We start from the raw sequence: 25460 nt of genomic DNA on the forward strand, positions 1-25460 counted from the left end.
TACGATATAGATCCAATACTAATGACATACAGCAATTACAGTCCTCAGTATGAAAGGAACAGATAAGTTTTAAGTTTAGATTTGAATGACTCTGTCGATGACAGTTCCCTTAACTGAAGAGGTAACTGATTCCACAATTTTGGTCCCATAATGGAAAAAGCACTGAAAAAAATAAACTCATTCTTTATTGGCAAAAATGCATAACCAGTTTATTTCTTCATTATTATGTATCGTATACGCGTGTGTTTTATTGCATAAATGCATTAATCATCACCTTCCCATCGTTTCGTTGGCAACTTCTAACGTTTTCTGTGTATATCCTCTATTGTATATAGATAATATGGAACTGATAATCATTTATTCAGCTGCTCAGAGTTTGGGACAAAGTATCAGAAATGTGCCCATTCGAGACAGGAAAGTTCATTTTATTCTTTATGTTGTCAATTCAAGGACAAATTACAAGTTTAGCAACTTGTTAATTCTGCAATAGTCAAAGACATCATTTATAAGGCCAAGATAGATAGAGCTTATGAACCAACTAACAGAAAGCATAGAAAGACAAAAAAAGAACAGATATAACTGAGGATAAACATCGGATTATGTGAAAAGTTTAGATGTCTCTTAGTTAAAATATGAAGAGTTTGTTCGCAAAAACCGATAAGTCCATTTTTGATGATTTTGAAGTAAGGTCTCTGTCATAAAGTACAAAATAATACCTTTTAAAAAATGATATATTGGTCACTACATAAGGTACATTTTTGAAGTTATAGTCAAAAAAGCAAAATTTTTCTTATTATTCTCTTAATTATTCTTGACCCTTAATCGCAAATGTATCTCCGTTTGGCAAATGTGGACTTATCGTTTTTTGCGAACAAACTCTTCATACAGTTATGCTTCCTGGTGTTCAGTATGCGTAGTGTCGCGGTGTAGTGCTGCGGACAGCCGCAAGCTGACGAACAACAGTCGAAAAATGGGGAAAGAGAGCTATCCCCAGACAATCAGAGAGAGTGAGGGAGTGGGGGGGGGGGGGGCAAGGGTTTGCAACATATGGACAAAGCGGGAGGGGGAAGGGGTAAGGGATAGACAGAGCGTGATTAGCGACAGGCAAGCAGGCATGTAGGGTGGGGTCGTTACGACACGAAGCTGGGAAAACCCGTGTCTAAAAATAACTATTTATAGTGACGGGAAAGTCCATCCAATACTCACAGCACTAGTACTACTATGGAGTGATTGCGAAACGTTTACTGCTTTTTACATTTTTTTCTTTCTATCTTTTTTTTTAAATCTCTGTTTCTATATGAGACAATTGACTGCCCAGTGAAGTGGAGAGGGAGGTAGGCATCTCGGTGTTCCACTCGAAACTCGACTGCTAGCGACTAATTATTAGCTTTACGCGTTATTGCCTGCTGTACCACATCGACAATCGGACGGTCTGGGCTGCGCGGCGCAGAAGTGATGCCGATGTTTTGATTGTGTCAATGCAACTCTTTTGCTAGGTGAACAGAAGTGCTAACTGGAGCCTAGATATACTAGCCATTAAGACTATGCTTGTCACTGTTTTCATCATGGTACTGTGGGCAATAATCTGCTTTCAACCAGGGGTAAGACCAACTTTCCATCCTTTAGAGCTGTAAGAACTATAATGATAATTATGATTGTGGTATTTTGTTCGTGCAGGTAAAGATATTAGTTTCAATAACAAGATATTCTGTGTATTTTATGTGTCTGTATATAAAATTACGTTTTGTTGTGCAAATGTGTCGGAATGAATAATCTCAAAGTGTGTTGACCATAAGAATATAAACTCACCAAGAAGACAAATAGTAGCAGTGACATTATGATCAAGGGTCAATCAGACCTTGAGATCTTGCTGCTGTGTGCCTTTAAGATTGAAATTATTTTTTTCTATAACCCGAAAAAAACTCTTCTCAGAATGATGTTTGCTGAACGTTCAAATTATTAATGGTCCTGTTTACCTTTAGGAGCAATGATTTGAAAAATGTTCAGGATCTCTCTAAAAAAGAATCGAGTGAAAATATTCACTCTTGAAGGAGTGAATACAAAAAAAAAAAAATACTCAGGGATCACTCGAAGATTTTGGAGTCATCCCTGACGTCACTCCAAAAAGAGTGAAAATGAACATTTTCACTCAAATTCACTCCACTTTCACTCTTAATTCACTCTTTTTTGTATTCACTCCTTCAAAAGTGAATATTTTCACTCGATTTTTTTTTAGAGAGTAATCACTTTTGATGCATAAAATTATGTGTAGGTCAGTTGTATCACAAAACATGCTATACATCCTGATTATTTATATGCTTCTACGTGCACCACAAAAGGTTTCTCATCTAAAAAAAAAAAAAATATATATATATATATATATATATATATATTTTCCTTTAAGAGATAATTTCTTTGTCATAATGATAGTTTTGCATTTTTTTATCGTTGTTATCAGTATCATTGCTATCGCTGTTAGTATTATCTTATGTCCATTTTCTATGATTGCCATTTCGATATTTCTTTATCTTTGTTTTATTTTTCAAACTTTTTAGAAATTTTCTAAACAAAAGCACTTCTCTGCTCACCATGTATATACATGAACGTGTTGCATGTATACACTTATACAGTATACATATGATTTTCATTCCAATTTAAGTAATAGTAGTTCACGTGTTGACACAATAATATCAAAAAATAGAACAGAACTCAAGTAAAATAATTTTATCATTCTGTCAATGCCAACACTTTATTTGAAGAACAAGCATTTTTTTTTTGGCTCCCTGCCCTCTGTCAAGTAGGCTGTTGAATGTTTGCTTTTTGTGTGTTTGTGTGGATCGTTTTTAATCTAGGGAAACACAGCATTTGTCACGTTGATCTTGATGACTTGATTGCCAAATCAATGCGAACTTTTGTAATGTAAGTACCCTTGCCTTCTCTGCCTAGGCAGGCAGAGGCAAAGCGACGTATATAAATTATAGATAAAAAGTGAAGTCACTATCACATTAAAGAGAATCTTTGAATTCCCCACTCGGCAAGAACCGCAGTAATTCGATCTTTGTATTCAAAAGGAAATAAGTAGGCCTACACACGACCAATGCTTAGAACTGTCATGCACTCATGACCGTTTTATCACTATCACAAGCAGATGACCTCACAGTCGTTTTGATAATGGCTAATACAGTATCTAAATTTGGCTATTACGGTTTTGCTTTTGCAGTACAAGTGTGTATCATTTTCAACAGTTTTAATTGTGCGCGTTGTCTTGAATCGGTACAGTCATCTTACAGTTTCTAGGAAACAACACGCCTGATACTTTTGATAAGCCCTTTTAGGTGATTCTTGGTATGAGACCACGAATGGAATTCCCATATCCTTCTCCCACCCCTTAAAATTTGAGAGTGGTAACAAGTGTAATCGATGCTCAAACACAATGTATAATTAAAGGCCTTTATACACACTCGCGCAAAAATACCTCATATTTCATATGACAGCCATTTCCCAAATTAATGAGTGCCCAATTCAACACTAAATTCATCAGTATAAAGTCATGCGCATGTTACGTTAGTAAATCCATACGTGCTCCGTTTACTATGAGGAAATATAGACATTTTTTCATCAATTATAGTATTTTCGTATTCTATGCAGAAAAAACAAATGTGCTTATATCATAAGAAGCAATCTTTTAAGTGAAAGGGAATGATAAACAAACTGTACATTCAGCAATATTCCTAGAACACATCATGAAATCTGAAGAAAATAAGACGATATGCTTGAAATTTATGAATTGATAAGTTTTGGTACCACTATCGTTGGATGAAAAAGACTACAATTATTTGTGACGTCACTACAGGACAATGATATAAAGAAATTACTGAGAGAATTTTTTAAAAGTCTTCACTTTTTTTTTCTTGAAAAGTTCCCTGCATGGCCACAGTAATTCCAAATGTTCGTTATTCCGAAGATTTGTTAATTATTATGCTTTCGAAAATGAATCTTTAATTCTTGTTATTTCTTCATACCATTGTCTTGTCCGGTGACGTCACGAGCTGTTGTAGTCTTTTCATCCAGCGATGGCGGCACCAAAAATTTGTACATTCATAACTGTCCGATTTCCTCAAACCTTACTGTGTTCAACTAATGTTTTGCTGCATTTACTCAGCATATAAACATACAGTAAATATACATATTATATATATGTACATATACTGTATATATGTTATACTGTATATATATATATATATATATATATACTGTATATATATATATATATACTGTATATATATATATATATATATATATATATATATAAACATATATATCATATCCACAAACAAATAGAGGGCGCAACGGCAATCTTGGAAAGGTTTATCACCGCTGCAAATTTTTGCGCCAAATTCTGAATTTGACCGCGCCCGCCGTCATCGTCATTGTAATCACTGTTTTGATGAGTGTCTCAACGTTTGTACTCGTCGTTGAACCTGATGATATGTAATCGGCAAATATTTAAGAACTTGTCGGCAGAACATTCTGTATTTTTCACTCGAAGGTTATAACGAACTTAACGGGTGTCAAAGGTGGCAACCCGCTGACCCACCCGACCAGCCGATCGCCGTCAGCCCCCTATAGCTTTGCAGCTGCTATACCATATCAAAGGTTTTAGTGGCGCCACTTAACTGACCACGTGATCAAGCTTCGCAAGTGCACAATGGGCCGCAAAGGTATAATGCATTCCGTCCTCCTGCTGCTCATCGTTTAAGCGGGGTTCCCACTATCGTGCGATCCATTGCGAACGCCACGATTGGACATTCGTAACTGATCGTGGAAAATTTGTTGAACTCGTATGAAATATCACGTTTGGATACGAGGTTATGCGAGTCAATACGTGTTGGTACGCTTGGATGCGATATGGTCACGATTGGTCTATTTCAAGCGATACGATCTGTCACGATCTGGTCTGCCGTTCAAATACGATCCGACAGGATTGTCCTGATTGAGTTCACGATTGGTACCGATCTAACATGACCATTACGATCAGGTACGTGCAGCAACGTACTGATACGTTCCCATACGAATACCGCGAACCAATACGGGCTGCTGAGATAAAATACGATATCTTTTACGATCGGGATCAGAAGCGACCCCCATTTAAGACGCGATTGGACCCGAATGGGAATATTATAGTCCAGCTGACGATAGATTTATTGTTTCCCTTAAATTATGCAGAGTGATTAGGCCTATTAACTTTATCCACAACCATTGATGATGGCAAGGCTTGACAGGTTGACGATGATGACAACGTAACCTTTGCAGTATTGCTAATAACGATTATGTTATCAGAAAGAAAACAGCACCCAGGCCAGCCATAACCTCAGATATTCCCTCGTCTAACATTAAGCGTAAAGAAATTAATAGATTATTAAATCGACATGCTCACCCTCCCCCCTCACAAAAAAAAAGAATGAAATAACGAACCCAAATACATAAAATCAGATGATTGCCTCTCTTCCCCAGAAAAAAAACAAACAGCAAGACAAAATGACCTTTCTCCAATACATGAAGAAAATAATTACATGATGAAATGGAAGCTAAGAAAGATGGGATCATTTTGAATGTTATGTAACATAGTATTGTGTGTTATATACGCTCGATATAAGAAAGTTGGCCGAATGGATAGTATTGCTTATGTGTTCAATTTCATATTCGCAAAGTATATGTATCATATGCCTTTTTATTTCAAAATGTCGTTATCTCATGGGTTATTAAAAGTTTGGTTTATTCGGCTTGATTTAGTGTTTTACTTAACAATGTTTAACATAACTGATACACACACATAACAGAAAAGTGATTCCCTAATCAAAATGATGTCACTTTTTAACAAAAAAGGAGGTTTTACGCAAGATTATTTCGCAGGGGTATATTGCTACACTTATTGAATAACTAACTGTGAAAAATAATAAGAGTGATCTTCATTGTCATAATCATACGAGTGATCTCGCATCCACAATGGTCACTTTTACATTTGCAGTAATAATGAGAGTTAAATATAACCATTTTCCTATAAAATTATGTGCTACCAAACATACAAAAAAGACATTGAAAAGTGTCAAAATAGATGTAAAGGGGTCAAACGATGGCTGATGAAACAAGAACTCTTAATTACTATGCACAATACACAAACAGCAGGATGCTGCACCCCCCCAAAAAAAAAAAAAAAAAAAAAAAAAAATACTCTGTAATATACTTTTAAAAATAAATCATTTGCCTTTGATATGTACCCATTCAAGCACGATTCATTAAACTATTCTCATCTTTGTACTGACTTTAGTCAATACGTGCAGACATACAATTGCCATTTTATTTTTGCTCATTTTTTGTTTTGGTTACAAAAGTTATCCCATATCCTGTTTTGTGTGTCTGTATAATGGTAATAGCAACTCATTAATGAAAACATCATTAACATAATGTATGAAAACATCTAAAAATCTGTAATACAAATTTCATTTTATGAAATCATTAAAAAAATTATTTTGATAATGTACCTTAAAAATTACGACAATTAAACCCCACACCGTCATAGAATTTACCGTTTGGAAAAAATAATCTAAAGATGCAGGCGACCACCTATCAGAATACAAAATAAATCAATTTATGAGTAACATAAGGGCAAATGGGCAAAAAATAATAATAATGATAAGCGGAAGTAAAGTGAAAAAGTCGTTCCCGATCAACACGATTAAGAAGCACGATTAGAAGAGATTTGCTGCGTTTGGATACGATCCTAGACGATCTGATGAGATGATCACGATCAAAAACTAATCGTGATAATCGTAGAAAATTTTTGAACCGTCCAAAATTTTCCTACAATTAACGCGATTGCCACGATTGACCTTAAGATCTGATACAATCTGATAAGACCATCACGCTTGCTGCACGATTAAGACCACGATTTCAATCGTGGCGCCAATCGTGATAGTGGGAACCCCGCTTTACATAGCTCAGTCCGAGGCTTTCACTCGCTTGTAAGTGAACTTAAAGAACTCACAGCACCTATTCGACCTACCTCACCGCAATTTGACCCTAAGGATGCCGCTGATTCTTTCAGCCATATCATTAGCCGTCTTAGGCTTCGTAACCCGACTTCGTCCAAGAAAACAACTCTTTGAGCATGGGTCGAACATGAACCGAAAACTCTAGCCGAAACAAAGAACAGAATAACATTCTCCGTCCAAAAGTGGATAAGAACAAAAGCACTGAGGAGGACAGGAAAATCTACCGGTCAGCAGTTAAAGCAGTGTCTTTTCTGAAAAAGCGATCTGACAAAACAAACGGTGGGAAAACGGCAGCTTAAATACCAGGAAAATTTCTACAGACATTGACAGGAAAGACTTCAAGAACTTCTCAAAACGCATTGGAGACTACAAATGGAGGCTACACATGCCTCTTAAACAAGTTCGGAAATTTGTCCGGATGATTTCTTTCAGGCACTCTCTAAACTGGTCATAGTCTCCCCTTTTTTTGATATTCTATGCCAGAAAAGAGAGAGCGTGGGGGGAAGTAAAATGTTTTCACTGTAGCTACATACATGTATGTAATAAATCCACACCCATTATGTTTTCGCCCCGAAGTGTCACCAGAGGCAGTACGTTTGTCGGTCCGTCTGTCTGTCCGTTAATGATTCTAAAAAAAAAGTTAACACTTTTTTGAGTTCATAGTTTTCATAGATTTTGATGAAAATCAATGTATTATATACCAAATTAAGAGCAATTTAATTGGTTATCCTTTAGTAGGTCAATATATAGGCAAACTTTACGCATGAGTGAACACATTTGTTTTTGTCCTCCAAGGCACAAAAGTAAAAATCGCAAAAATTGACATAATTTTGTCTTTCATTTGCAAATGCCCTTTAAGATAACAATGATATCAAAAGACCAGTTTAACACAATGAGAGACATGAATGAAACAGCAAAAATAAGTCTTCATTCTCTTTATCTCTTTATAAACTCAAGCAAAATCAAAGTCGGGAAACTTTAGGGGGAAAATAGAAATTTTCTGTCAACTCAAACTTCAAATGACATAGGGAGTAAGGGGGAAAAGATGAAATGAACAAAATATCTTTATTTCTTTCGTTCATTCTAGTAATTTCAGAACTCATGAGACAAATAAAAAGAAACATGTAATTTACAATTTTCCTTATTTGAGAAATCAATTCAAAATCCTACCATTTTGTTAATTTTGCTTCTCTCACTTCATTCGAATTTGGAGTTGACAGAAAATTCTTCAATTTCCTCCATTATTTTTAGCCTTTATTGACCTTTTGGGCTTCAAAGATATTGTAGAGATCGTAGGTATATTTTTGAAACTTAATTCATGTTTTTTGTTGTGTTAAATTTGTCTTTTGTTCTTATTGCTACATGGAAGAGCATTTACATATGAATGACAACTTGTTCAATTTTGCAATTTTTACTTTTGTGCCTTGGAAGAGAAAGAAAAAAAAAAATGTTCACTCATGAGTAAAGTTCCCTATTTTATTAACCTACCAAGTTGATAGCCAATCAAATTACCTTTCATATGGTATATGATAAATTAACATTCAGCCAAAATTTGTATGAAAAATGTAAACTTGAAAAAGCGTTTACTTTCTTTTTTGCTGGCTATATATACATATATACTTATGATATATATATGTAGAGAGAGATAGATTTGTTTTGCTTCTGTTGGGAAGGGGAGTAAACCTTATAGGTCATAGGGTCGAGGGTTATTATGGTTAAATGATATGCTTGGAAAGTTGAGGTTAGATTGTTTTGTCTATTGAGATTACGTGGTTGTCTGGTTATTGTTTGTATTTTGGAAATGTTTTCATTACATGCATTCTGTCTGAGCTAGGAATAATGTCATGTAAAGATTGTTATATAGTGATTTTATGGAGAAAGAGTGGATTTTGGGTTAAGAATCAACCAAACAATGTAGACTTTTGTATTTGTGTTTCTGTTATATTCTAAAAATGGTTTATGATATAGTTGTAAGAATGGGTTTCCGTTATTAATTGGTGGTTGTTTTAGGGATGTGGGATATATTGTCAAATGATAATTTAAGATAGTGAAGATGAGATGAGATGATGATGATTATGATGATGATGATAGGCTTATATATAATGTTTGTATCATTTCATCATTACTTGAGAATTATCATGAAGTGATATTATTGATATTTGATTGATTGATGAATATTTGATAGTTTGTGTGTGTAAGTGTTGCGATAATGTAAACTTCATCACTTATTTTGTATCTCATGTACATGTTTTATCCTGCCGTTCGTTTTGAATGAAACCGTGGACCTTGTGTGTTGTACATGTGTATAAATATACAGCCTAGTACTCACATTACCTTGAACTTGAATAAAGTCAAGATTAAACAAACATTATGTAAGATATATATATATATATATATATATGTGTGTGTGTGTTCGTTTATTTGTCTATTCATTTATATTGGTATCATTCATCTTATTAATCTAAGAGAAAAATATGACCATACTAAAAAAACTGCAACATTTTCATGTTTGTTGTTAAGTTTGTCAGTTTGTGTCATTATGCTTAAATGACCAATCTTTAATTACACTTTAATTACACAATCGTTAATTACACTCTGCGAGGACACATGAGCCATATTGGTAGGACATATAATGAGAGACGTTGCCATCTTTATCAAGAGTAAATGCTCAACGAACAAGAATAACAATAATTAAGAATAAGAGGGATGATTAAACGTGATGATCAGAGCAATGTTAATGGCATCTTATCGTCAAACGTACCCTAAGCAATGTTTTAGGTTGTTTCTAGAAAGTTCTACACAGCTCAAATATATCTTATTCATGGTTCGAACATGACGCCATAGCCATGTACAGGCTTTCAACTTATAATAATGTGCCGAGGCAACCGATGCCTTTACCACTATGCAAAGCTCTGGGTTTTCCCCAGCGCGCCATTTTTTATTATAATCATTTTCTTTTGTTTGACATGTAAATCATTTCTATAAAAAAGGCACGAAACAGCTTTTGATAGAACACACACACATTCGTGGCCTGATGGACATGATGGATACGCCAGCTGATAGTACAAAGTCGACAACTAGCCGTAGTGATAATCATAGGAGTGGCATAATGTATCATAATAGTGTTGCCCTGGTGTTAGGATTTAACTGTAAGTCTTCGGAAAGAGGCGGCAATATTGCCCTTTTTCTAAGACTTAAGTCAGATCGTTGGTGTATTATTAATTCGAGATAAACTCACAAACCCTGTTCAGCAACTGTAAACATATACCTAAATGTATTAACTGTAAAACAAGAAATATTCGCGTGCATTTTAATTTCGCGAATTTCGCGAGCGCCAAGATTCGCGAAATTAAAATGCACGCGAAATTTCTTATCTACACTATATACATTGAACGCAAGAGGCAATTCGCGAAAATTTCTTGCCACGAAAAAGGCCGTCGGCTCCAATTCGCGAAAATTTCATGCCGCGAATATATCATGTTTTACAGATACATCGGTATTTGTATATGCATCGTGTTCATCGTCAGTGGTTAAAATGCTGCATACTTATTACAGGTGAAAGGATAAAAGGCCCCTATTTTTATTTGTACTTACTAGAATCAGAGGACCTCGTTCAGTGGTAATAAGGTTGGCTTTCGAAACAGCCTAAACAATGAAAGGAAGATTGAACTGATACGATGAGAGAAGAATTCTATCTAAAAATACACCCCCCCCCCCCACAATCTTCAGCTTTGCCAACAGTACACACAGACCCAACTTTCTCTGCGTTAATCAAAATTTCATGCCATTATAAACGTTGCTTATGAGAAAAGTCTTTTCAAATATTGGTCGAAACCCTCTGTGGCTTTGACTAAGTCTTCGTTTTACGTATGTCTCCCAGTCTAACACGAATATCTTCCAGCTTAAAAGATAGATTCATCTTAAATACACAATGAGGACTGAAAGTGTACAACAATATAAAATCGAATACATCAGTGAAAGTTAGAGGAAATCGGAAAATCTGTTTAAAAGTTTTGAATTTGGGAATTTCAGCGCCGCCATCGCTGGATGAGAAAACTACTACAGGTGGCCGTTGTGATATCACACGTGTAGAATGATACAAAGAAAAAGAATAGAAAATTAAACATATTTACCCTATACTCGCATAATAATGAAAATAAAAGCGCACTTAATTTGTCTCTTTTAGAAAGCTGGGGGAATAATATGACGATTAGTTTAGTTAGTAACAAGTTGAGTCCCTCAAAAAAAAAAAAAATCGTTTGTTCAATGATGAAAAAAAAAAGTTCGTTATTCTCGTTTTTTGTTTATCCAAAACTGAGATAGGATTTGTATATCCGAAGATTCGTTGGAACGCATTTATGTATCTATTTATTCATTTATTTAGTTATCTATTAATTAATTCATTTATTAATTTATTCATCTATCTATTTATCTATTTACTTACTTATTTATTTTTAATTAACGATCCTTGGGAATAGCGTACCTTAATTCAGTTTATCCCATAGGAATTACAAAAATTCGGAAAAACGAACCTTCGACATTTTATGAAAACACAATGTTAGTTGAGGGTGTGTTTAGGAGGCTGGGGGTCGTCATAGCCTGTAGCCTTTTGTCAAGGCCTTCTCGCTGTATGGTGAAGAGAGCCAAGCCTTTACAGCGAGAGGGCCTTGACAAAATCTACCACCAGGCCTGGGGATTCCCAGGTAAAGGACTGATAACAAATTACAGTCTAAATCAGCGGGCGTTCCTTATTGTGAGTGGATGCCATTGTTGTAAAGGTCGATCGTTGTTGGGCTGGTAAAGATCATACTTATGGGTGATGTTCGTTATTCAGAAGGTTGATTCGTTAATCCAAAAATGAAATAAGGTTTGTATACCCGAAGGTTCGTTAGTATGCGCTTGTTTTTATTTCCAGATGAACGACCTTCAGAATTACGAAGTTTGGAACGAATGCCACAATGTTCGGGTTTAACGAACCCTCTTTCATTTGCAGATTAACGAACATCTATAGGTATATCGATTTTGTGGGTTTCGGAATAGCTAACCTTCCGGAAAAAGAACCTCGTTTCATTTTAGGATGATCAAACCTGTACAACGAGCATCATCCAAAAGTACAACCTATAATAGACCAACAACGATTGTCAATAACATTGTCGCACACTGAGAGGATTTACGGCAAGTGATTTTGTCTATTTTCTTACAAGGCCTATACCTGGGAATTCCCAGGCTTGGTTAGCCCTACCGCCCCCCCCCCCCCCCCCCAACACATACACACTCTCACCTAGGCCTACATAGTACCTAAACATACATCGTGTTTTCAAGAAGGTGTCAATGGTTGCAAATTGTGAAGGGATGGTGTCATTCTCTGTCATTTTTAACCATTTTGTTCTAATTCAGACCACTCGGCAACATTAAAGAGTTGCGGCAGCCTACATTGCTGCATACCTACAAAGTTCCTCAACATGCATTGTGTTTTCAAAAAGGTGTCAATGGTTGCAAAGTGTGCAGATTATGATTGTATAATTCTTATTCTTTTATCCTTTTGGTATTTTTTTTTATTCAGACCTCAAGGCATCATTGAATAGTTGCGATAGCACGTGGTGAAAATAAGACAACTGTTTCAACTTAACGTGTCGATCTAGCTTAAACCCGTTGAAGGAGGTAAACCTTCCTGCATATAAACAACAGTTAAGGATCAAACATGTTTATATCTGTAATGCAGTGATCATTGAATTTCATTCACCCTTGCAAACATTACATTATTGCATGAAGTGCTGTATCTTCATTCAGTCATAATGATAATTATATGTAATGTTGTAAAGCTATAATGTCAAGTCTCAGCATTACTCTATTCTGGAATGAAGCTATTGCTTATGTACCACGTAACCGGTGAGACCCAGTCGAATGTTCTGGAAGCATTAGTACCTCGTATGATATTGCACGCAGATGTTGTCTGCTGCGAATTATCTATGCACTGAATTTTGTAGGAGCACTAACACCCCCCCCCCCCCTCAAAAACAACAACTATAAAACTAAAACGACAAAATACTTTGGATGGTTGGTGTCGGTAGTGGGGTGCTGGGCAGCTGCTGACCCCTCCCTGTATACCCTTGCTTGGGGAAAACCCACGATCACGTGATATACCTGATTGATAGAAGCGTTTCAAGGGCACAACATCTGTTATTATCAAGGAGGTAGGAGAGGACAGTTAACTCGTATCTCCTTGGTCATATGAGCAGAGGAGAAACCTTTTCCGACCCCACCCCTTCGATTAGATGTAAGTGACGGGAATGTAGGGAATTATGTTAGTATCACATGCAAAACCATGTGCAAAAACAATGTTGCATGTCACTGGATACTCTTATTATTTAAGTATAATGATTAAAATGATGCATTTATCAGTGTAAGTGTCAAGAAAAATCCTACTTCTAATTCCTTCAATATTACTATTAAATTCACCAACTATTCAATAAATTCATTTATTTTCACATAGTGAGTTAAGACATGCAGTAATATTTTGCAGCTTACATTGTAAGACAAATGAATACATTTAAAGTGGTGGAATCAACAACAGGCCTAATTGATTATAATGTTCAAGTCCTTTCAAAGACGGTACCCTGTTAGATAAGTTAAATAAAGATTGTTCTCAAAAGAATACATAATAAAATGATACAGACTACAGTGGAAACTACAAATAACACATTCGATCAACAAGTGGATAACTATTTTAGGCAATTGAAGACATTTTAACTTATTCATGCATGTGTCAGTATTTCCCATGGATTGATGTTAATCATATTCTGCAGCATTAACTTATATGACGATAGATGATCATAGAAATAAGGATGCTAATGGGTGATAGCATATTGATGATGAAAATCATTAGATAATACAAACATGTGCAATAATAATGACAACCGACCATAGATCTTAGACGGACTATATAAATGAATAAAGTATAATGTAATCTTGTAGTCCTATCAACAATTTCAGTTCCTGACGCCCGACCGAATAACGTAATGTGCATTATATGTTTTATAAAATTTTGATATGGATGCTTGTCATCTGATTACAAATAATAATAATAATGATAATAATATTGATAACTATAATAATAATAATTATCATAATCATAATGATGATAATAATAATACTGATAATGATGATAATGATATTGATACTGATAACAATGATAATAATAATAATGATAATAATAATGATGATGATGATGATTATTATCATTATTATCATTATTATTATCATTATTATCATTATTACTATTATTATTATTATTACCATAACTATTTTTATTATTATTATCATGTTACTGTTACCGAGTCCCTGAGTTGTGCTGTATGAGAAAAGGCTTAACATGAGAAACTTATAGGCAATGAAACTGAGCAAAGTTCAAGTCTTACTTACTTTGCATTGATCAACAATAACTGGCATAATAGTTTGTAGAGCCAATCTGAACTGGGAGTGTTGTTCCCAAACTTTAAATTTCCTTTAATTTCCTGACATAACAGAACGCAGTGATTCCATGTTACACATACAATTCAGCTAAAAGCAGAGTATCAACAAATCACTAGCATATTTAGTGACACTTTCTTTGTTTTCCTTTTTTTTGAGGATGCTTATTTATGTATATGATATTCAAATTAAGTTCTTAAAGTGGTATATCTAACTCTTGAGATAAATATCCGGCACTTATCTTCATTTAAGAGATTGAAGTGTCGTAAATAAACATATAACCTGTTTGTTGATGATACTCAGTGTTTGTTATCATACAGTCTCGAATCCGACAGCAATCAACGTTTCGTTCTTGATATCGTATCTTACGTTGTTAGGAGACTGAGTTGTGTGACGAAGGTTTCTACCAGCACACGCCCAACAACGACACAAGCCGCTGCGTTCCCTGTTCCCTCTGCCCGCCCGGCTCGCGGGTACTCACCCGATGCTCAAACACCACTGATACGGTGTGCGGCCCTTGCCAAAAAGGTAACACTGAGGTCGTTCCTTCTTTTTCACCGCAATTCAATTCAATTCCATTCCATTCCATTCAATTCAATTCAATTCAATTCCATTCCGTTCAATTCCATTCCATTCCATTCTATTCTATTCTATTCTATTCTCTATTCTCTTCTATTCTATTCAGTTCTATTCTATTTAGTTCGATTTCAATTTAATTCGATTCAATATATTTTACATTTCTTCTTCCACAGAGCAAAATATTAATGAATTGCAAATGATATTGAGTAAACAGTGGTTGACTGTAAGACGAAAATTCATCGGACGTAATGAATGGTGTAAAATCATGGATGCACGCACTTTTAAACCAAATTGGTTACATTATCTATGTTCTGGAAAAAAAAAGAGATACAGAGTGGTCCGCTGAAAAGCTTTCTTCAGGGGGTCGAGGCAATCACTGTGATCAACTATAGGGGCGGGGAATCCCCGGAGAAATTTAGGTGTACGTTCGCCTTTCTCAATACTCACTCGCTGTTTACTAATTGTAATCAAGAACGAGCAAAAGTTTGCCAAGCGAGATGGCGTCTAGCCGTTTAACAGACCTCTTGGCTTTAGTTAAAGGACAATTTCACCTTCATGTTTGTGTCAATAGAATGCAGCAATATTTCCCTATGCGCTTAGAAACATTGTATTAAGCGCATTACAAATGTAATGTATTATTATTAGTAGTAGTAGTAGCAGTAGAAGACATCAGTGAAACTTTGAGGTAAATTAGAGAATCCGTTCAAAAGTTATGAATTTTTAAACTTTTTGCACAGTAGGCTGCTGAATGAGAAGACTAGTACAGCTTGGGATATCCTATGTGTAGAACGATAAGGAAAAGATAAAGAGAATTTCACAACTTTCAGTTTTTGAAAAAAAAAAGTACACATTCCCTTTACTTGTCAATGACGTATATTAAAGGTATAATATTATTCCCTGCCTTCTAAATGAAGCAAGTCAAGTGCTCTTTTATTATGCAAGAAAAAATGAAACTATGTTTACTTTTCTGTACATTTTCTTCATATCGTTCTACACGTGTGACATCACAAGCTGTACTAGTCTTCTCATCAAGCGATGGCGTCTCTGAAACTTCAAAAATCCATAACTTTTGAATGGATTTTCTGATTTTCTTCAAACGTTCACTGATATATTTTATTGTGTATAATGCTGCATTTTCTCAGTTCACGAGTGTAGTATAAGGTGAACTTGTCCTTTGAAGCCTGGTGGAGGTCATATCACCAGTGAGCGGTCACCCCCTGATGGAGGAGATTTTGTCCAAATTTAAAGCGTAATTCAAAAAGTTTGTCTGAAAAAGAAGAGTAAAATTCTATTAGCACAACAGTGTTGATTTGATCAAAATTGGATGAAAAAAAAAAGTGAAACTTGTTAGATAACAACACCAGAACATTTATGAATTTTATACATTGCCCAAACTGCTTTAAGGGATTGATGGTATTTTGGTTGAGATTTATAAACTTTTTGCGAGATAATTTTATTCGAAACCACTTATGAAAAGCATACTCTAAGAGGAATTCAAAGTTTGTTTATTGAAAATTGGTTTTGAAATTGCTGAAATATTAAAAAAAACCTCAAAGTAAAACAAATTGGTCCTCATAAAAGGTTTGTTCCACTTTTTATTATTCATATATCTCAGCCGTTTCAAAACCAGTTATCATTAAATAAACTTTGGATTCCTCCTAAAGTTGTATATAAGTTCATGGGCGATTTCTCATTATCTCACAAAAATGTTGGAAACCTGAAGCTCATTTCAACCAAAAGCTATATCACCCCTAAATGTAATAGCAATAACATCGCTATGAATATAAATATAAAACAAGAGAGGTAACAAACAAATGTTTCTTGAAATAAACAAATCATAAGATAGCAAAGATTGCTACAAGCCAAGTTGCTCACAAACATGGAAATTACACCTTAATACTTTCATGTGGCCTGTGGAGGAGTGGGAATCCCACCGGATATTGTGTTTTATCAATCTTTGTTCAGTGATGGTCACGTGATCTCTTTATTGCCAGCTGGTCCTTGTTAGCCACTCACCGGAAAAATAAAGAACACCGAAATGACCCGATTACCAGGTGTTATATTTTGTAACAAGCAGTCAGGAAGATCCCTGGCGTGGTTTAAAAACAAACAAGCCCGTGGAATCATCTTGGTTCTGTGTCCGCTGCAAAATAGCGGTGAGCAGATTAACCGCGACACTGTAGATTTGCATCACCGATTCTTTTTAGTAAATTCACTTTAATCAATTTCTCAATGATATCGAATTGATGCATGCACCTTACAAGGATTATAATAGCGCCATCTACTGGTGACGTAGCCTCACTGCTTCCATAGTCTTCCGCTGTGGCAGCTGTTGTGAGGGGATTTTCTAAAAGATACGCTATGCGTAAACGAAAAAAATATTGTATATATAAAAGTATATGCATATAGGTTTATACATATTTCTCAAATACATGAATAGATTTAAACAAAAATATGAATGACAGAGACAATTAAAGAGAAATGATGCGACGAAAAAGTAAAATGACAAAACATTGAGAGAGACTTTGAAAGTCTCTTTAAAAGTCTATTTAAAGTACCAATACACGCTTCGCTTTAGGAAATTTTCCGTTTGGTCATGACTTTCTCAATATGGTTACTACGTAAAGATGTAAGATTTTTTTTTTTGTATATTCTGAACACTTTGCATGGACTTCAAAGCGAGAGAGAGAGAGAGAGATCTATCTTTAAATCACAAACATGATGTCCAGTGGTCAATGCTAAATCCTGCTAATGCGTACAGAGATAAACTTATCTTTGCTAATATCAGTCAAAGAATGATGCTCCGTTATCTTTTTTTATTATCATTATTATCAATATCATCGTCAGCATTACTTCGATATCATGAAGAGATAGCTCTAGATTAGATTTGTCGTTTCATGAAATCATGAAAATGACTTTTCACCTGTCGTGGTTGATTTTAACTTGTACTCCAGTTGCTGATATTCAGAGTGCTAATCATTCTCCATTTGATTAAATCATATTTTAGGGATGACAGCAAGATAGGCGTATCAAGGTAGAGAAAGTTATCTACAGTATCTGCATAGTGATCAAACAGTTATCAAACACGTCTCTCTACTCCAACCTAATTGGGTGTTTCTATCCGAGAATGTGAGTAGGTCTATACCGTATAAGTATAACTCTTTACAGGTATATCCCATCACTGCAAGCCCTTGAGGCTTTACGGGACATCCTTTTCTTACATTTGAATTTACTTCTCTTTTCTTGTTTCTTTTTTCTCACCTTTTTTTAAAGTCTGACTTGTTACCACTTTGTTCTGATGACCTACGTCATTCCTTTGAATAATACGTGTGAATTATGTTGTATTTCATCTTTTTAACTGCATTAAATTTTGCAAGAAATAAAGGAGACTTCTATGCTCTCTATCATCATCATACGACCATGGCTTTAAGGTAGCAGGTCCTGGCTTCGAGTCCAACCCAATGCATTTTTCATTTCGACATGATGATTTTGCCCAGTATGGCCCATATGTATCAATGAGAAGAGACAATACTGGAAAGGCCATCAGGACGGGTGCACATCACGATACCGACACCCACGAGTCATACAGCTCACGAGTCATACAGCCCACTAGTTCGACACTGAGCTAACAAGGCCCACGAGACCGACACCTGTCGAACTCGTGGGCTGTTTTTACCTAGTGTCGAAGTCATGGGCTTTGTTTGCCTGGTGCGAACTCTCGAGCTGTATGACTCACTACATGGACCTGTTTTCAATGTCGAACTCGTGGGCTGTATGACTCATGGGTGTCGGTCTTGTTGGATGACCCCATCAGGACTAGAGCAATGTCAACACTAGATGCCAACCTTAATGGTTAAGATAAAGAAGAAAACATATATCATAATGTTTGCTATGATTTCAAACGTCTCAGGGTCATTTTCACTGGCGTACCGAGGGGAGTACTGCGTGCCGTGCACCAGGTGCAGTTCACACCAGCGGAGGAAGGCGTGCAGTCCGATCAGTGACACGCTGTGCAAGCCCAGCTGTACGAGAGGTGGGTTTTTAGCTCGTCTGTAAGATTCTTTCGTAATTATACCTTTCTTTCTTAATGTTCAATCATGGTATGGCCTAACACTATTTAAAGTAGCCTAACTCTGTATCAATAAACCGTCATTAATTATGTATAAAGTATTATGATATAATTCTAATAATTTTGATATACACTAATGCAATATAACACGGTTCATTATTATGATAATTATAACATAGTAAAATACACCATCTAATTAAAATGTAATGTTATATATTTTAATGCTATTTTAATAAAATAACTTAACATAACAGAATAAAGTATCATTATCATAAAATCAATATTCTATATATATTCATAAAATCAATATAAAATCAGTATTCTATTTATTTTCATTTTTCCCGACCTGTGTATCTCAAAATAACTACATGTATATTGTTATAAATGACTTAAATAACTTATATTAAATACTTGAATAGTATATCATTTACTCATTATTTATGTAGCGATCCACGTCCGACAAGCTTTGCTTTTTAGTGGATCACTATTTTCCATAATCGAATCTATTTTCCGCTCGCCCACGAAGTATCTATACATTGTTCCTCCGAATTATTGTATATATATATATATATATGTTATTCTATAATTTATCTCGTATACTACATGAATCTTTTGTAAACGTGTGAACAATATTATTTCATGACATGTATACTTTGTACTATGCTTTTGACTTTCGTTGACTGGAAATAAACTATGATTGAATTGAATATATCCAAACTCAAATATAGACATTCCTATGGCAAATCTTTCGAGCAATCGACTTGTGTGTGTGGTTTGTTTTTTCGTCACGGTATTTGTATCAGTTTTTCCTATTAATGTTTTCAGTCGACAGAAAAAAAAATGAAACGTTGATGAGTATTATGTCATCATGATAGTGAATGCTAACATACCTATGGCGTTTAGGCACTAATCCCTTAATGTGTCCATAGAAGTATATCGATTTTCTCTTTGTGTTTTTGAATATCTGTATTTTTCATTGATTTTCTTTTGTAACTTGTTCAGTGCTTGTCATTTATTGTATATCATTGTATATGTTTGCATTTTCGCCGTGTGTATGTATGGTTTGTTATTCGATGTAAAACATGGACTTGCTGAAAAACAGCTGTCCAGCTGAAAGCAGGCTTTTATTTCCGTGTATAAATGAATAAACTCAAATCAACTCATTTGTCTGTTTTTATCTCGAAAAGAATAAAATGTGTTGATGACAAAAGCAAAACAAAGATTGGTTGCTCGCAGTATACATGGTACATGCAGTCATGGGGTTGTTTCTTCTTTTGATTAGTTTTGTTCTTTTCTATTTCTTTTTTTAGCTTAGAGATCTGTTCGTTTCTTTTGTGTGTGTGTGGGGGGGGGGGGGTGCATGTGTCTTTAAACGTAAGGAAATGAAATCCATGGGGTCTTTTGGTTAGATGCCATCATTCTGATTCAATTCTTCCATTTATCACTTTGGCGCCGCATGTGAAAATAGGGTATTACTGGGACCAATCTGCCTTAGACTGCCTGCGCTGCTCCTACTGCCCGCCCGATGCCCCGCAAGAAAGAGTGTACGAATGTGAACAAAACGGGGCCAGCAAAGACAACCTGTGTGCGCAAGGTGCTACATTGCGGGTCCGAATGGCGGAGTACAGACCACGCCCTAAAAGCTACCGACAACTTGACCGTTTGGCCGAGGAGTATCCAACTGATAATGATGGTAAGTCGCCATGCACAAAAACACAATGTCTAACTTTAAACACAAATCTATTTCCTTCAAAAAAATACTCAATATTACACAGATTAATGATAAAGAAATACAAACCCAAGATAAAAATCATCATTCATTATTATGTGCCACATGATTGTAAAAACGTAACGTCAGAGATATTTCTCCATGTAACGTAATATGAACTGCTTATTGCTCTGTGTATCTCTGTTACCCTGACAAGTGGAATTAAAATGTCGGATGCAACGGTTCTATAGAAATTTAATTGAATTATGTTATGAAGTGACTAGTGGCTTAGCTAGTAGCACCTTTTAGAGAATAAGACCAATTTGTAGTAAGTTTAAGATAAGGATAAGATAAAATTTCGTAACGAAATGATTTTCCCCGCGACGTTTTCCGTTATTCTTTTGTTTGCCCCCCCCCCCCCCAAAAAAAGTTGTTTTATTATCGACTCTGCGAATGAGTCCTTAATTTGTTTATCTATTCTAGTCTGCCCTTAAACCTGGATCTTGTTATCGGCCCTATAGTTTCATAACAAAGTGAAAAACAAAAGATACATCTGATGAGAATCCTTCCATTAGAACGCTGAGGTCTTTAAGATCATCTCATGGAATTTTACACTTTTGCTTGTAGTGACAGTTACCAGCCAGGGCAGCATTTAATTGGACTATCTGACAACAGCTACTCTGCCCAAATGATGACATCACCTTGGTCAGTTCCCTTGATGTCCCGCCAGACTCCGAGTCCAAGACCCACAACTGACCAATGGACAAGGATAAGTAGGGCATCAGGACGTATTCTCTCCCCACACCTGACCGGCAGACCAGCGCCATCTACGTCGGATGAACCCTCACCCCAGGTGCAGTCATCTCGCTCACTTTGGAGTCAGTTGAGCGCCACGGATATCGTGGTGATCGTGGTGGTGATTACCCTCTGTGGTGTTTTGTCTTTCGTTATCACAGCAGTCACGTGTCATTTTCTTATGAAAGCAGGTGTGGTAAGACCCACCTCCGCTACGGTGGCTGTCGCTAGAGAGCGCCCTAGGGTCAAAGGTTGGACGGAACTTCCCAGGTACGACACCTCCTGGAGGCTATCCCTGGATCTCACAGACCATGAGGTTATCTAATCGTTGGTACATGGATATCCTCAAGCAACGATTAACACATTGAACTTTTCATGTAACGTTGTATGATGACTGCGTTTTACGGGTATACGTAATCGCTGCGCACGAAACACCAGCTGCGCGCCAGTCTCACGACCAAATCATGAGCTGTTCATAGAGGGCACAACGTAACATTGTGCAAGAAAACAAAAAAGACCGACTCAAAGTAATATGAGAAAAAGTGACACTCTTAAATGGGGTTCCTAAGATTTTTTCATATCTATAGAGTAAATTTGATCGTCTTTAGTGTTCATCTATTACAATCACTATCAACTTCTACTTTTTCATTCCCACAAGTACTTCCGCTACCTACTGGTACCGTTGCATCAGAATACTGTATAGCTGTTTGACATTCCTTCTTTGAGGTAATGTTTTACCATCAAACATTTCCTTTATATCAACTTATGACAGATATATTGGCAAATTCCCTCCCTTGATCTAGATTTAACGGCGAAATCAACCGTTATGTATAATGTACATGTAGTTTTCATGATAATTATATTCACTGAATACAATTTGGCAGAAAATGGTCCGTGATTAGACTTATCTGTATACATAATATATATAAAGGTGGATCGCAGTTGCCTTGAATTTCAATATCGATGCAATGCAGAATTATGATACCAGTATTTTTACCCATAGTACTGCATACACTATCCAAACTGTACCTGTTTATAAAGCTTAAAATTCGTGTCGATAGTTTTGTTTGAAGTTCATCCACTTGTGATAACTTTATCATTTAACAAAAATTAATAATTGCTGGGCAAAAAAACCCGTCTCTAAGAGGAAATCAACAGAAAGTATGAAACAAAGTTGTATGCTAAAGGAGCAAAAGTGAGCATTGATTGTGAATGCCAACTATAATGAAAAGTAAATAATTATGTTCAAAATGTTATGATAGGGCCTACACATTGAAACCACGAGATTGTTAGCAAGACGTTAGTAGGTCTAATATATACAGGTTGACATGTTATACGATTTAGGATTATGTGTCATACCATTTCATTGAGTTAGTTACTTTGAGGCGAATGCAATGTGAAGATTGAGATTCATTATCTAGTTTCATGATATCTTAGGAATGTAGGCCTCCTTGCAACGTGTAGATTAATACCTGTAAATAATACTGACGTTATTCATCATGTTCATTCATCACAAGCATTTGAGCATTCATCTTTGATCTATGAGCTAAAAGACCGTATTTCGCTCTTTTCCTATTGCACAATATTGATGATGTGTGCGCTAGAGACCTAGAGTAGTTACATGAAGGCATGAGGCAGCATTACAAGCTATCGTCATTTCGCATCTATTGTAAACTGTCATGGTTAATGATTTTTATAATATTTTAGTACCTATCTCTTCTCTCTTCCTTAAACCAACATGCTGAGAGTATACAAAAGTATCTGATCCTATCAACCATAAAGTCTACACAAATTTGACCAACGCAACACAAACCCTCACAATCATGTAAACTGGATAGCAAGCATTGACTGGCTTTTTCTTTTTCTTTTTTCAAAGAAACGTTACTACTAGATACCAAGGGATGAAACTCTTATAAATCTGAATACATGACTAAAAAGACTTACTGCGCGGCGAAAGCTGGTGTATCGTGCGCAGCGATTCTTGTCGTGGGAAGCGATTGCTATGCATTGAGACTTAAATTCATAAGTGAAAATTATGATTTATCTGATTTGTTCGTAACTATGTTCTCTTAACCTATTTAAAGCAGTGTTGTATAATATCCTAAAGCTGCTAACTTCATGTTAACTATTTGTTTTAGACTGCATTTCTGTTTTTCTGTGTTCCTTTCTTTATCTATAAGTAATAAAACAAAACTTTTGGTATCTTGATTGGATTGACTAAATTTAAACATTTTGGGTAGATTTCTGTATGTTGTTTTGTGTGTTTTTCTTTTCGTATTATGTCTGTGTGTTTGTAACCTCTTGCTGGTTTCCTCTTGCTTTTTAACACGTTCTTCTTTTTGTTGCAAGCAATAAAGGTTTTGATGCATGTGGTAAATATGACGCCAAGGGTATGAAATGAATACTGCCATCAAAGCCAAATGCGGGTACCGCTCTTGATTCCCACGAACTCTGCTGGCCCGATAAGGGAGGAGAGATAACAACTGTCAGTGAGAAAATTTGCAAGAGGCTTTTAGAATGATGTAAAACCAATTTCCACCTGGTCTTATTTACGTTCTAGATAGAACATCAAGATTCATCAGAATCGGAAATAAGATACAAAAGATAGTGAATTTTATTTCGTAAGGCGTTATGAAGAAACCGTGTCAGAACCACAAATGCAAATAAGATGAGATGATTAAATTCAACAAAGTTCAATTATAATAATAATTATTATTATATAATCATGAGAGTTATTAAGCAATCATATGAAAAAATAATTATGAGGGGAAACTATCAGAAAAAATATTGAGAAATTTATTAATTTTGAAAGCAGGGTGTGTATAAAGGCGTATTTATTTGCAGTGCAAAAAAAAATGAGTTATCAAATATCAACAAAGGGGAAAAATTCGGAGAAAAATTGAGTCATTTAATGCCCGACATGTCTCTCAAACTAGGATTTTTTGGCAAAGATAGAACAAAATAAGTTGGAGAGTATAGAAAATCATATATGCAACATTAGCACTGAGGGGATCTTGATACTTAGTTGTTGTTGTTTTTGTGTTGTTTGTTTCGATTGAGAAGAATTGATATGTACAGATATATGTTTGCTCTCCTCATACTATGTAATGTCGCAGTTGTTTGTAAGATTAGTAACAGATGACACGAAATAGCTAACTTTTAGGGGGTCATTCCATGAGACCGACATCAACGAGTCATATACAGCCCATGAATTCGGCATCGAAAAAGGGTCCCCGAATCATAGGCCTACAGCCCATGAGTTCGACACTGGGTAAAATCATCCCACGGGTTCAGAATTAAACACGGGCCTTCATGTGTCAATCTCGTGGCCTTATTTGCTTAGTGTCGAACTCAAGGGCTATTATGACTCCTGGGCTGTATGAATCATGGGTTGTATGACTCGTGGGTGTCGGTCTTGTGACGTGCCATGGCAATATTGTACAGCGAATAACAAACCACATCACCATGGCGTGAGGTCAGATAATCTAATGAAGTATGATGTGATGAAACAGGCTAACTGCCATCTTCTGAGGATTGTTTTTTTTTTTTGTATGTGTATGTGTTGCTATTTCTTGTAAAAAGTGTAAACGAAAAACCTATAAATAGATATGCTCCCTATAATTTCTGTAGTGAATCGCTTCTCACGACATGTTCAACAATGAACTATTGTGTGCTAATATTTTATCACCTTTTTCAGAGTGGCTAAGAGTCTATCATTCTACGTTCCACTTCATCCTATAGCCGAAAACAGATCATTTTAAAAGGGTATTTGTGCAGTAATTAATAG

The 25460-nt window shown here is 35.7% G+C and overlaps 1 protein-coding gene across 1 annotated transcript; it reads left to right on the forward strand.

Moving 5' to 3' along the window:
- The first annotated feature begins 1298 nt into the window (after positions 1-1298).
- Positions 1299-21534, forward strand: LOC139710604 (tumor necrosis factor receptor superfamily member 1A-like). Its single transcript, XM_071622527.1, has 5 exons — positions 1299-1601; positions 14900-15050; positions 19012-19134; positions 20639-20863; positions 21506-21534. Exons 1-5 carry the CDS (start codon positions 1545-1547, stop codon positions 21532-21534), a joined length of 585 nt encoding a protein of 194 aa, XP_071478628.1. The 5' UTR covers positions 1299-1544.
- Positions 21535-25460: the final 3926 nt, after the last annotated feature.

Source organism: Diadema antillarum, unplaced genomic scaffold (assembly GCF_040938485.1).
Source record: "Diadema antillarum isolate AM-2024a unplaced genomic scaffold, OU_Dant_1.0 seq00001547_RagTag, whole genome shotgun sequence".
Classification (NCBI taxonomy): domain Eukaryota; kingdom Metazoa; phylum Echinodermata; class Echinoidea; order Diadematoida; family Diadematidae; genus Diadema; species Diadema antillarum.

What these genes read in the sequence shown, in the direction of transcription:
- LOC139710604 (XM_071622527.1), top strand. Translation starts at nt 1,545, where the DNA reads ATGCTTGTCACTGTTTTCATCATGGTACTGTGGGCAATAATCTGCTTT. An exon ending in TAATCTGCTTTCAACCAGGG is followed by an intron (nt 1,602 to 14,899) that starts GTAAGACCAACT and finishes TTACGTTGTTAG; the next exon opens with GAGACTGAGTTGTGTGACGA. An exon ending in GTGCGGCCCTTGCCAAAAAG is followed by an intron (nt 15,051 to 19,011) that starts GTAACACTGAGG and finishes CAAACGTCTCAG; the next exon opens with GGTCATTTTCACTGGCGTAC.